This window comes from Zerene cesonia, chromosome 9, assembly GCF_012273895.1.
Source record: "Zerene cesonia ecotype Mississippi chromosome 9, Zerene_cesonia_1.1, whole genome shotgun sequence".
NCBI lineage: Eukaryota > Metazoa > Arthropoda > Insecta > Lepidoptera > Pieridae > Zerene > Zerene cesonia.
This window is the reverse complement of record NC_052110.1, coordinates 5886289-5899623: the sequence shown is the minus strand read 5'-3', so window position 1 is coordinate 5899623 and position 13335 is coordinate 5886289. Positions and strand designations below refer to the sequence as shown.

Sequence of the window (13335 nt, the reverse complement as noted above, 5' to 3'; positions counted from 1 at the left end):
AAAATTATTTTATAGTTTTTAGTTTGATGTGCTTGAAAAGCGTGTTTTTTAGTTTTTTTAAACTATATTTTATTTGTCTTACTCTCACGTCGCAACGGAATGATTTTGGGAACTAATTTTTGTATCTGGTCATTATAATTAGGAGGCTAGAGCTAGGATAGTAACATGTGATACTTTTTTAGCGGACAAACCTCTTCTTCTGGAAGTTTCCTTTTGACATGCGGACGAATGCGCGGGCGCTAAACTAGATTAAATATCTTACATAAATATTAATTCAATCCTAAGATAAATTCATCCATAGTTATATATTTACAAGAGGAGCGTATGTGCTCAGATGCCTGTCAGTTTGAAGCTTTGATCTATCATCCCCTATTTTTAGTGTATTGAATCTCTGATTATTGTCGTGTTCTCAAAATCAATTCTGGACGTGGCTTTTTTATAAAAGATAATAACTGTAACTATACTATTCCTATAACAAACACTATTGTCTATTTCCTTTGCTATAAGAATAGCAATAGTTCGAGGTTCATCAAAATCGATTCTGCAGTTTATACTTTATAGTATACTAACCAAACCCTTACTTTCATGTATAAACTAGCATATATAGGTATTTATTTTTTGATTTACGTAGCATATTATTACAGTATTTGGTAAATCCTTTGTCGTTTTTCAATAGATTTCTATTAAACACAACATAATTTTGAACTCAAACTGTAAACATACTATGAATAATAAATTAAAGCCTGGAAATGTAATTTATAATGTTTTACCTTTCAATAGGGATTCACAGCTGGTAGGGCATGTTAATACTTGAACAGATTTAATTAAAGCAATCTAAACAAAACCTTATGAATTTACACATTAGGGTTAATTTTCAGCTATTAATAAGATTTGAAACGTATGAGACAATAGTTATAGGCGTATAACAGATTTTCTTAAAGATATGATAGTGATAATCTAACAAATAGTATTTTATATATGTTTAACATATTATATGGAGGGTTGAACTTAAAACATTGAAAAAAACAAATTTCAGACTCTATTGCTAACTCTTACTAGTAACGCTGCGTAAATAATATTTCTCTGGTCGTATTAAATAAACCTATTATACATTTTATAAGATTATAAGATGTTATTAAAGAAGTGCATATTTGCTCATAATATATACTCATTAATATTATCCAGTATCATTGTTAGATAAAAAAATAACTATTCATGAGGGCCTTTGCCACAGACCAGGTTTATTATTTCATTTAAAACACGATATAATAAACAAATTATGAAAAAAAAAACAGTGGATCATGCATCAAGACTAAATTAAAAAAGCAATGGATATAAAGAAGTACGTAGCGACTAGCGATAATGACGCTGACAAAAAGGTGACAAAACACAGCTTTAGCTGCAATATTCGGGAAAATTGCGTATAATGCGGTAGCGTTTTATAACTAAACTTTCCATTAGGCATTTAATAATTGTGAGTCCGGGCTTACTATATTTCATCTGTATAATACGATTTTTTCTTTCAGGTTGTCCTAACGTGGACTGGCCAGAATGGGCGTGGCTAGAGAGTCGCTTAGCGGCAAGAAGACCCCCCATAGAGTACATAGACCTGACCGACTGCAGTGGGGTGACTGACGCTGGCCTCTGCGCCCTCCTGCACACTTGTCCGACGCTGCAGTACCTGTATTTGAGGAGGTGCACTCTAGTCACTGGTAAGAAAAGCCCTTTCTATTAAGAATCATCCCTACAATTTCTTAGTAAACCATACAGAAAAATCGGTAGGTACTTTGCACATTTGTGCAATATTTATTATTCGTTTTGTTTTGTGGAGTCAAAAAGTATTATTAATATGTCTTTCTCTCTAAATACTAGGATTTATGACTGTAACACAAACTTAACAGACAAAGTTTATATACAATATAAACTGTGTCTGTTAAGACTATAATTGATTTCTCTAACTGTTAACTATATTAAAATAAAGTATTATTTGATAAAAGTGTTGAATATTATACGATAAATGAAGTCCTTCATTAACGAGTCCTAGTCATACTTGTTCCGTTCTGTTATTGACTTCAAAGTGCCACAGCCTCTAATTAGATCGCTCTTATTAAGCGAAAGTTAGTTCAGATTCACGGGAAATGAGCGAAGTTATAAATAACAATGATTTGACTGTAACTCTGAAGTTATAGCGAAGTGTTGCATAATGACCGCAAAAGCAAAATCGGAGCCAAACAAATATTTAATTAACTTATGTATGTATTATTTATGTATGTATTAATTTATGTATACATTACATTCGTATGACGGCTTGAATATGGGACGAAATAACTCTAAGGTCTCTGTTACTTAGTTATACTGCATGGTTACTTATTGTTTTATTTTATAATGGGGAAATCTTGCATAGATACCCACGGCCCCCGGGGATAGCCGTGGGGTATGTCTGATTCTTACCGACCAAATCCCCACTGTGTTCCTTCGAGCCACTTAGGTGGCCACAGGAGCTGGTTAAAATTCAAGCTGGTCAAAACATCAAAATCTCACAAATTCTATATTTAGTAATATAGCATTCAAATGATTGATATATTATACAATTAAAATAATTGTAATAAATGCTTTATTTGACGCTTTAATTTATATGTATGGAGTGTCCCAAAGACACAAAAAACTGAAATAAAAGAAGGTCGATCGTTGGAGGGATCACGGGTGCCACGATACGGTAAGTGACACGGGTTCGAATCCCTCCTTGCGGTCAAATTGTTCTTTAAAAGATTATCTTTCACATTACAAAGTATCAATGAGTTTATTTTAAATGTATAATATTTATACTCTATTTTATTCCTACATTATTAAATTTTTTACGTATTATTATTATTTTCTGACCATCAATATAATAAGCAGGTGTTTTGAATGTAACGCGCAGTACACTAGAGTTTATGCTTTATCTATATTACATGATTCAATAAAAAGATAAACAAAACTAATATGAAATGTTATCGCTAATTATGTCCGTAAACATATTATAATAATGAAATGTACGAACGTTGCTGTGAACCTGATGTATTATAATTTTATAATAGACTAGCTTTCCGCCCACGGCTTCGCCCGCGTGAAATACGGTTATGTCGCTTTCATCTCCCTATTTCAACTCCTTCTACTCTTTTTTTCTCGATAAAAAGCATCCTATGTCCTTTCCCAAGTTCAGTTCTACCTTCATACCAAATTACATCAAAATTGGTTCAGTGGTTTAGGCGTGAAAGCGTAACAGACAGACAGACAGACAGAGTTACTTTCGCATTTATAATATTAGTAGGGATACATACTTCTAGTTGCTCCAAATAAAATAGATGTTAAATTATTGTATGAATTACGTCTAAATCGCCCTATTAAATTTCAATCAAAACCTTACCAAAATTCTGTTTATGCTTGTAATACATTTTTTTCCATAAATATATCTATCGAATTGTTTTATAATCTCCGCTCTCTCCGCTCTCTTGTTTTATATTCAGAAATATCGCTCTCGCACCATTTGTCTTACAACACGTTTTTATTATGTATTAATATAATGACGACCATAAATAAATTCGCACTTTTTATCAATTTGTCTATTATTTATGTGTTTCATCTTCATATCTCTGTATGATTATTATATAATACACATGAATTACCGAACAACATGCGTACTAACGAACATCGAGTAGTTATTATCGACTTGCTAAGCCTAACATCATATGAATGGTGTCAAATGAACATGATTTTAGTTACCAGCATGGCAAAAACCAGATGGCCATGGAAAAAGTACATAATAATATACCTCGAGGTACAACAAGTGGGATGTAATGATGACATGATGATAAACGACATACAAATGGCCGGTAATGTTGTATCTATCATTATCTATGAATAGGAACGTAGACGATCATAGAGTATAGACTCGAGGTACGTTTGTCTATGGATTTTGAATCTGTGCTTGATTTCACGTACGTTAATGAATAATGTCTTGTATTGTACTCAAATCCTGTCAAAACTACTGTCTTTGGATTAAATATTCCATTTTGTATATCTCTAGTTGATTGTTTAAAATGTTTTCAATTTTAGGTACGTTCGGAGGTCTCTAAAAGTTTAGTATTTGTTTACCATAAATAATACATTAAATATGGCATGGTAGAGAAAAAGAAAACATAGAAAAAAATCTCTTTATACTTATAAAACCTTAAATCAAACGAATTGATACGGTTCCAATTTCCAGCATAGTTTTATTTATCTGGTAAATTAATGCTAGCTGAATATAAAAAAAAGACTATTGCCAGTCCAATTTGGCAACATACCAATTATTCAAAACAAAACAGAATTACATTTTTTCTATACTATTACCACAGATAATATAACACTATACCGATTACTATAGATAAGACAAATTTTTGTAGATACTTTTTGTTCAGAAATTTTGCGTAATTTAAAATTGTAGTAAAATGAAAATAATTTTGAAGTTTATAATATTTATACATATAACTGAGTTTATACAGCAATAGTGTATTTGGAAAAATAATAACAACCCGCGATTCAATCAACTCGAATCAAGAACAATTAGCATCTCAATGTGTGAAATATCAAACACAATTTATTATCGCTCTTAATGAAGACAGCATTAAAGCGTATAGTTAAATAATAACTACTCTTTATTACAAATACCAGATAAATACGATTGAAGATTATTTTTTATGTACTATAAATATGAATTGTGAGTAAAGTGACCTTTGGTATAAATGCCAAAGTTTAAAATAACTCACTATGCATCATTTCCTTATAGTGACAAGAATTGATAACGAATGTAAGGGCAAAATATGGAAATAAATAAAGCATAACCCATATATAAGCCAGCAACTGAATAAAATTCTCATAAATAAATGAATAGATTCAAAAAACGGTTTTCTATAAAAAAAGGCCACTGACGATATTGGGGAGGTAGGTACCGTTTCAGATTCTAAAATGGGAACAAATGATAACAATTTGGTGTCAAACATATAAAGATCACTGCAATCGGTTGTTCGTTTTAGTAAAATCGGTGGATAAGTAAATGGATCATGTCTTCATGAAGGTTTAATTAATAAGTTTATACACTATCTTCAACAGGCAATATACATGCAATTTTATGTGATTTTACTCGAGATAAGAAATGTAATGTGTTCTGTAATTTTTATTATATGTATCAAAAATAAGTATAGTGAAGAAGACAGATAACATTTATATATATTCTTTTCTTCTTATTTATTCAAAGTGCATTTCAGAGCATAGTTGAAGGTCTGACTCGTCGGAAATTTAAGGGCAAAAGAGGTCTGAGAAATTTCACAAGTTTCTAATAGGATTATCATAAAATATTATTTATGTTTCGCTAATTTCAGATGCAGGCGTTCGGTGGGTACCTTCATACTGTGCGTTGAAGGAACTGAGTGTGTCAGACTGCACTGGGGTCACTGACTTCGGACTCTATGAGTTAGCCAAACTGGGCCCTGCGTTGCGATATCTTTCCGTAGCCAAATGCTCACAGGTAGTTATTAATTTAAAAGAGTATATTGTAGCTTAATACTTATGTTTATATTATATATTTGTGCTTAAAACGGTGAAGGAAAACATCTTGAGGAAACCGGCATGTCCAAAAATCAAAAGTTCGACGACATGTGACATCTGCCAACCCGCACTTGGCCAGCGTGGTGGATTATGGCCTGAACCCTCATAGGAGCAGTGGGAACATATATGGGCTGATGATGATGATGAAATATTTATGTTATGTATATATGTGAACTTAAAAAAACTGACTGACTGATCTATCAACGTACAGTCCAAACTACTGCGCCGATCTGGCTGAAATTTGGCATGCCGATAGCTTCTATTATGAAGACATCCGCTAAGAAAAGAATTTGATAAATCCTACGTCCAAGGGGATAAAATAGAGGATGAAAGTTTGTACCATGATAGTTTATTTCGACCACGGGCGACAGCGACAGCTAATAACAAAGGGGTATAATGTTACATTTAATGGGTGATTATCCGAAATATTGATCAAGTTTTGTACTATACGAGTAATTAGCATGAGCCATGTTATCGAATACTTCCAGGGTTAGTTGAAAGCTTTTGTAATAATTCATGGAATTATGATATATGAAACATGTCCACTGTTTCACATTTCATTAGTCCCCGAGTCTATGTAGTCTAACATTAAGAACCTTATCTAATCTACATTTAAGACTAATTTAGATTGTGACGGCTTGGACAATATATTAATTAAGTAACATAGATAATTGTATGTAATTTTAGGGACCCTGCGTAATAGCAACGAAGCATGTTCCTTTAGCTGAGCCATTTTTTTTACTGTTGTCTTGGTTTTTGTTATCCATAGATTCGATTATTCTATGTACCAATGAACGGTCGAAGTTATATTATCACAAATGTCATAATTAGGATTCATTACATATTTTATAAAAATCAATCAGCCAGTTTACATACGAAGACTGAAATGTGTAGTTTTATTAAAAATTGTATACAAATCACAATTATTGTGATTTGTATTCTATTTATTTTTATGTTATTCAAATGTTTACGCAATGCTTTATTGTATGATTATATCGACGTTCGTAAGTGCTCTGGGGCTTATATGAATAATTTTGACTTGGACTTTTGAACATATCAGGTTTCGGACTCGGGGATCCGCACGCTCGCGCGGCGCTGCTACAAGCTGCGTTATCTGAACGCGCGCGGGTGCGGCGCGCTCGGCGACGACGGCGTGGAGGCGGTCGCGCGCGGGTGCTCGCGCCTGCGCGCGCTCGACCTCGGCGCTACCGACGTGTCTGAAGCGGGCTTGCAGGTACACGGATTGTCATTACTTTCTACCCGACTGCGACAGGAGACAAGAGGGTTATGCCTTTCGGGCGTATGTATGTTCAATGATCATTTTTTTGGCACGCTCTGCTGGCCAAACCGAAGGATATTGATATATGAGGTGTTAATGTCATAGAATAATAAATATTGACCGCCCGCACATAGAGAGTGGGTTTGTTTTTAATTCCTTACCCTAGCAATGAATATACCAAATATAACGAAAAATGTGAGTCGGCTTTTTGCTTTCAACATAATAATTCTTGTACTTTGCCTAGTAAGGAAATAATGTTTGAATTGGCGGAACTATTTCACTTCTACTCCATTTATTCCATTTATTGACCTTTCTGGGGTCGAAATTTAATCATTTCTTTTCCTTTTCTTACTTATAATCTACTATGCTGTGTTGAATTATAATAATATGAAAATAATTCTTAATGATATGAGCAATGATCATTTATGTAAATATCACTCTTATTGGATTATTTGTTTAAAATAATAATAACGCAATAATCTGTCAAATGATATATGCATGGTGGAGTTTCATTGAGACCCATTTATTATGTAACTACAAAAATGATTATAATTTAGAATATAAATAGCATGAAAAATTACAGTCAATTATAATCAATTACCACACCAATTTGACCTTAGTTTCTGATTTTTTTCATTTCAGATCCTAGCCCGTTGTTGTCCTAACCTCAAAAAGTTAGCGCTTCGCGGCTGTGAGTTGGTCGGCGACGATGGCTTGGAGGCAGTAGCGTATTACTGCCGAGGTCTCACACAACTCAACATACAGGACACTCCAGTCACGCTGAGAGGTTACAGAGCAGTGAAGAAGTACTGCAAACGCTGTGTCATCGAACACACTAACCCGGGATTCTGCTGATCTGTGACACTTCTTATAATGTCTCACGCTAAGAGGCTGAATTTGTTGAATTAGTGTGTTGCAACGATGATTTATGAATGTATACGAATATTTGAGTTAAACAGTTGTGATGTTTTAAATCAGTTGTATTATATTCAGTGTAAGCGACGTTAGTTGATTGATATTTTGTATCTGTGGTGAGTTGACAGTTTGAAAATGGAACTTTTTAAAATGGTGCTTTAGAAATTACTCGATTGTAAATTGTATTTATACATAGGAGATCAGCGTGTAAAAATAAATATGATTTATTTTTAAATGAAATGTGTATATATTAAAATCCAAATTTATTGTTAACTTAGATAAATATATTATAACAATAACATGATATAATGTACGATTCCTTTAACGATGCATTTATTCTTGACAGAATTAAAAGTCCACAGATTTTATATTGAACTTTATAGCAAATTAAAACAGTCTAGCGGAATATAAACAAAAAAAAAATCATTTTTCATTAAATTGTACTACTACTATATAATATAAAATAAAATCTAATTCTAACAGTTTATACTTAAACCAGCTGTTTCCGTGTTCGTTTAAAGGAAAATGCAAAATCATCAAGTGTATTTTGAACCAATAATAATCCAATATTACACCGTGATAGGAAGTATTTTATCATGGAGAGCACGAACAAGGGGTCGATCCCCGTTCATTCGGTTTTTTCGAAAAACCGAAAAAACATATTCGAGGTTCGAATTGATGTAATAATAAGTGTCAGAATTTGAGAGGAATAAATGGACTTTTCAATGCTGATAATAATTAGTTTTTATGACCATCTAGGCGTATCTTCTTCGATCATAAGGTCTTTACGTACTATGTGTGAAAATATAAACGAAAACCATATATTTCAAAAAGTTGTTTGACGTAAATTTTATGAAAAAATAAGCCGTTTTTCATCACAGTCTTACGATTCCAAATTGTTAGAATTTTTAAGTAAGTTATATATTCTATTACTTATGCATTATATTCCATTTCAGTTATTGAATATTCAATTACTATTTATAACACATAACATATTGAATTTATTTCTACTGCCATCTTAATTTGTTTTCATAGGATAATTCACACTTTCCATTCAACAGATATCAAATAATTAACTTTATAACAAGAGCCACTTTTCACCATCTTTCAACATCTTCAGCTTACGACGCGATTAAAATAAAAGTTTCGACGATCTTAATTAAGGAAGATAATACCTGACGGCTAAGAAATTTTTCCTGACAGGATTTGCGTTTCAATTTGATAAAAAAAATATTAGACGAAAAGGGATCTTGTTACGGAGTTTTCTTGATAATTATACCAAAAAAAGACCTTCCTGTTTCGTAAGGATTGCTGCTCATTGAAATAATAAAATAGGTAGAATTACATAAATACACCAATATATTAGTATGTAGCTACTTAAATTAATTGCAAGATAACACATTCAACACAATTTTACAAAGTTTGTACGGCGCATAAAAGTTGAATTAAATTTAGAATTTATCAAAATATACGTTTCTGCAAATGAATTGCCAACTTGAGGGGAATAAAGGAAAGGACTGGGAAGGATAAGGAAAAGAATACGGGCCTCAGGCTCCCCTACTCACCGAATGAAACACAGCTAGCTAGTATTTACGACGACCTGTGGGTGCTCGTGACGAAGCGTGCTCGATTCCCACACTTAAACATTCTGTGTTTCTGTGTGAGATGGTCTTTAGACAGTAATTACGAGAAAAATGCTTGTTATCCTTACGCTATTATGATAAGGGTTGGAAGAATTGTATTAGGGTTTGAACATTTTGTTATCATTTCGATTACATCCCAATATATTTGCAACAATATTATAATGATGCTCCATTTTATTGTTTAAAGTGATAGAATTATCCGAACAGACAAATTTTCGTAGTGTACCAAGTGATGTGTATAATTTTAACGATTTCAAATGTACCATTGAAGCATGTCTATGGTTTCAAAGCTTGTAGACAGTAAAATCTTTTGTATTGATGACTGAATTTAGAAATATGCTAAGATGAATAATTGTGTATGCTTGAGGATTCCTACATTGAAAATTAGACTTTTATCGGTACTAAACTCTTATATTAAATACTAATATGAATTGTGTTTAATAAATAATTTTGTTTTTGAAATTATCCATAACAAGTAACATTACTATACAATTGAATTTGTATGAAATAGTAAATATTAAATTGCAAAAGACATGCAATGCAGTTTACATGTTAGAAAAAAAAATATTTCTATTTCAGACAAATATATTTTTATTACACGTCCACCACAGCTCCAGGCTTTATCCACTTCAACGAAATTTGTGCCATAGATTAAAAATGCCTATAGTTATTTGTTTCTACTAACTACTTCGGAGTTAGGTTCTTTAAAAGATGTTAATATACATATGAAGCTTCCTCTTGAATCACTCTGTTTATTAAAAAAAACCCAACAAAATCCGTTGGTTAGCTTTGAAGATCGAGGTATGTATAAACACGTACACAAAGTGAATTGCTTGATTTGTCAAACATTCATAATTAGTGTTCATAAAATGATACTTTTACAGGTCTAGATCTGAATAATATATGTCAAAGCCAAATCTATCACAGTTATAGTTTCTCAGTAAAGTGTACCATAAACATGCATAGAGAGTAATGATTAGAAATTCGCTTTGTTTTGTAACTCTAAATAAGTATATTTTAATATAAAATTTTTCTTAAAGACAAAACCATATCGTTTTTTGTAAATAGCTTGTGAAAAACTTACTAAAAAATTAATTACCCACAGCTTTATATTATAAAATAAATGTGAACAATTATATTCTAAAGACGAGATTAACTTCTGAATTGTGAACGTTTTCATTTAGTTGAAAAGACTTTTTATTTGTATTTGTAGAAGCTAAGGAATGTTTCATCTAAATACTAGTTTAAATTGTAAATAGTGTATATATGTTTTTTTTTTTTTTAATAATGTATGACTAGTTTATTTCGTGTAAATATGTTAATGTGTGTACGAAATAATTTTGTAGAAGATCATGTGTAATTAATAGATATCTTGAAAAGATATTAATTTTGCAACGAATTGTGTATTTTAAGATTGCCATTGTTGATTGAGGTATTAATAAATTATAATTTATCGAACGCATGTCGTTTTAATTGATATAGATTATTAATAGTTACGATACGTTTTGCTGTGATAATCTTGCATGTTTTGTTTAATTTACTCTTTCAATGTTCCGTAAAGTATACCACCTGATAATTAGCTTGGTAAAGATGGTCTGTCCTATGCCCCATCAGTATATTTTGTTACGTCTATTCTTCTACTAGAAAGGGCCGCTAAATAAAGGGACACCCGAGAAGTGATTACTGTATTCACGAGAGAAAGGGAAGTCCGACAGTCTGGCACTGTAACGCGTTACGTTACGAAGCGGTTTACTCTCACATAAGAAGTTACTAGCTGTGACCCGCGGTTGAAACCGCGTAAGCGTGCTGCGTAACCGTATCCCGTAGGAATATCGGTATAAAAAGTGCCTATGTGTTATTTCAGTTGTCCAGCTATCTACGAAGCAAAATAGTATTATTATTCACCAATAGATGTCAGGAAAAAAAAAAACACGAATAAAACACGAATATGACATTTTCTAAAAAAAATTCCTAGCTAGATCGATTTATCGCCCCCGAAACCCCCTGTATACTAAATTTCATGAAAATCGTTGGAGCCGATTCCGATGTTCCTTGTTGATGTTGATATATATATATATATATATATACAAGAATTGCTCGTTTAAAGGTATCTGATTATAGTAAGCAGTGGTGGCTCAGTGGTGAGGACCTCGGACTTCAAAATCGATAAGTCGGGGTTCGAGACCGGGCGAGCGCGCAGGAAATAAATTGATTTTTCAATTTATCTGCGCATGTAGATAACATCACCACTGCTTCAACGGTGAAGGAAAACATCGTGAGGAAACCGGCATGTCCAAGAATTAAAAGTTCGACGGCATGTGACATCTGCCAACCCGCACTTGGCCAGCGTGGTGGATTATGGCCTGAACCCTCATAGGAGGCCTGAGTCCCAGCAGTGGGAACATATATGGGCTGATGATGAAGAAGTTATTACTTCAAAAATAAATGTACGAGCCTATATAACTTGATGAAGATGTAGTTATTTACTAATTGTGAAAGCATTTTTAAAATCGGTCTAGTATTTATTGATTTCAATTGTCACCAATTTCAAAGTGAGTGGAATCCTTCACACTACACATTCGATATACAATAATATTATACACACCCATACTACTACTAATATTATATTTGTCAAAGTAAAGATTCTGTCTGTTTGTCTGTCTCTTAACGCCTTGACTTAACCGATTTGAATGAAATTTAATACCAACTTAGTTAGAGATCTGAAGATGGATAAAAGATATATCTCAATCCAGACATTATGGATATAGGATAAGCGGGAACTATACGAAACCGCGGGCGGGAAGCTAGTAAATTAACAACGGAATCAAGGGTTACTATCTGGTATAAATTTATCAGCTACATGATACTTCGATCAATATACTTATAAGTCGATGCATATATATTGTGTTTTATATTCGTTCAAAGAAAGCAGAGTGCCCAAAATAAGCCACCACTCAAAATATAATCTTTTATCTATCCGATACGACTGATATCTAACTACGCAGGATAACCATCTAAGCATTCTATTTCAATATGGCCGTATTTTTACGGAAAATTCTGTTTGTAAGGCCCCGATGAAAAGTTATGTACAAAATAATGAGTTCTAAGAATATTTGCTGTTTGAATCGTAATGGTTTTATCGTTGAAATCTTAACCGTGGATATGTTGTTTAGTATATCTGATAGTTAACATGATTGTTTTAAACTGAAAAACTATTCCGCCTCCAAATTGTGAAAACTAGATCCGATTTAAATGGCCGCACAGGAATCGCCAACTTTCAATGAAAAAAAGAATCATCAAAATCATTTCACCCAGCAAGATGTTATGAAGTAACAAACTCTAAAAAATACAGTCGAATTGAAAACCTCCTTTTTTGGAGTCGGTTAATACTTAAACTTAGTTGTTAATAACTTTTAGTCAAGCAGCCTTTGGCGGATTCAAAGAAAGGAACTATGTCTTCAGTTTCACTGGCGGGATCGTGGAAATTCGTAGGAAATCCCGCGTTGATTTAACCTAGTTAGATACCATAATAATAACTGCGATCAGCTTGCTTGAGCAACTGTTGAAAAAAGAGGAAAGTAAGCAAGGAAAATTAGTTGGATTTATTCTTCGCTAATTATAAGGTATAACTTTAACTTTTCCACGATAAACGCTCGCGCCATATTATGGCTTCTTACTTCTTACTGAAAATAATAAAGTAAAAACTCTCAATCTGCTATAGTCTTATAAATATATCTTACATTATATGTACTGCCACTATATATTTGATTTAACTCGTATTTGTAAATTCAAATTCAAACATTAATTCATTTAATTGGACGTCCTCCGTAGTGCTTATTTTATTTTATTTTATTGGTTTCCAAACAACTTATA

General features: G+C 32.6%; 1 protein-coding gene across 1 annotated transcript in view; it reads left to right on the top strand.

The window, feature by feature from the left end:
* Window positions 1-9098, top strand: part of LOC119828895 (F-box/LRR-repeat protein 7) — a 45589-nt gene extending 36491 nt beyond the window's left edge. Inside the window, exons 5-8 of the mRNA XM_038351200.1 lie at window positions 1527-1712; window positions 5400-5545; window positions 6686-6859; window positions 7547-9098. Of these exons, the coding sequence (XP_038207128.1) occupies window positions 1527-1712; window positions 5400-5545; window positions 6686-6859; window positions 7547-7759 (719 nt within the window). The 3' untranslated portion in view covers window positions 7760-9098. The remainder of the gene's footprint in view (window positions 1-1526; window positions 1713-5399; window positions 5546-6685; window positions 6860-7546) is intronic.
* Window positions 9099-13335: the final 4237 nt, after the last annotated feature.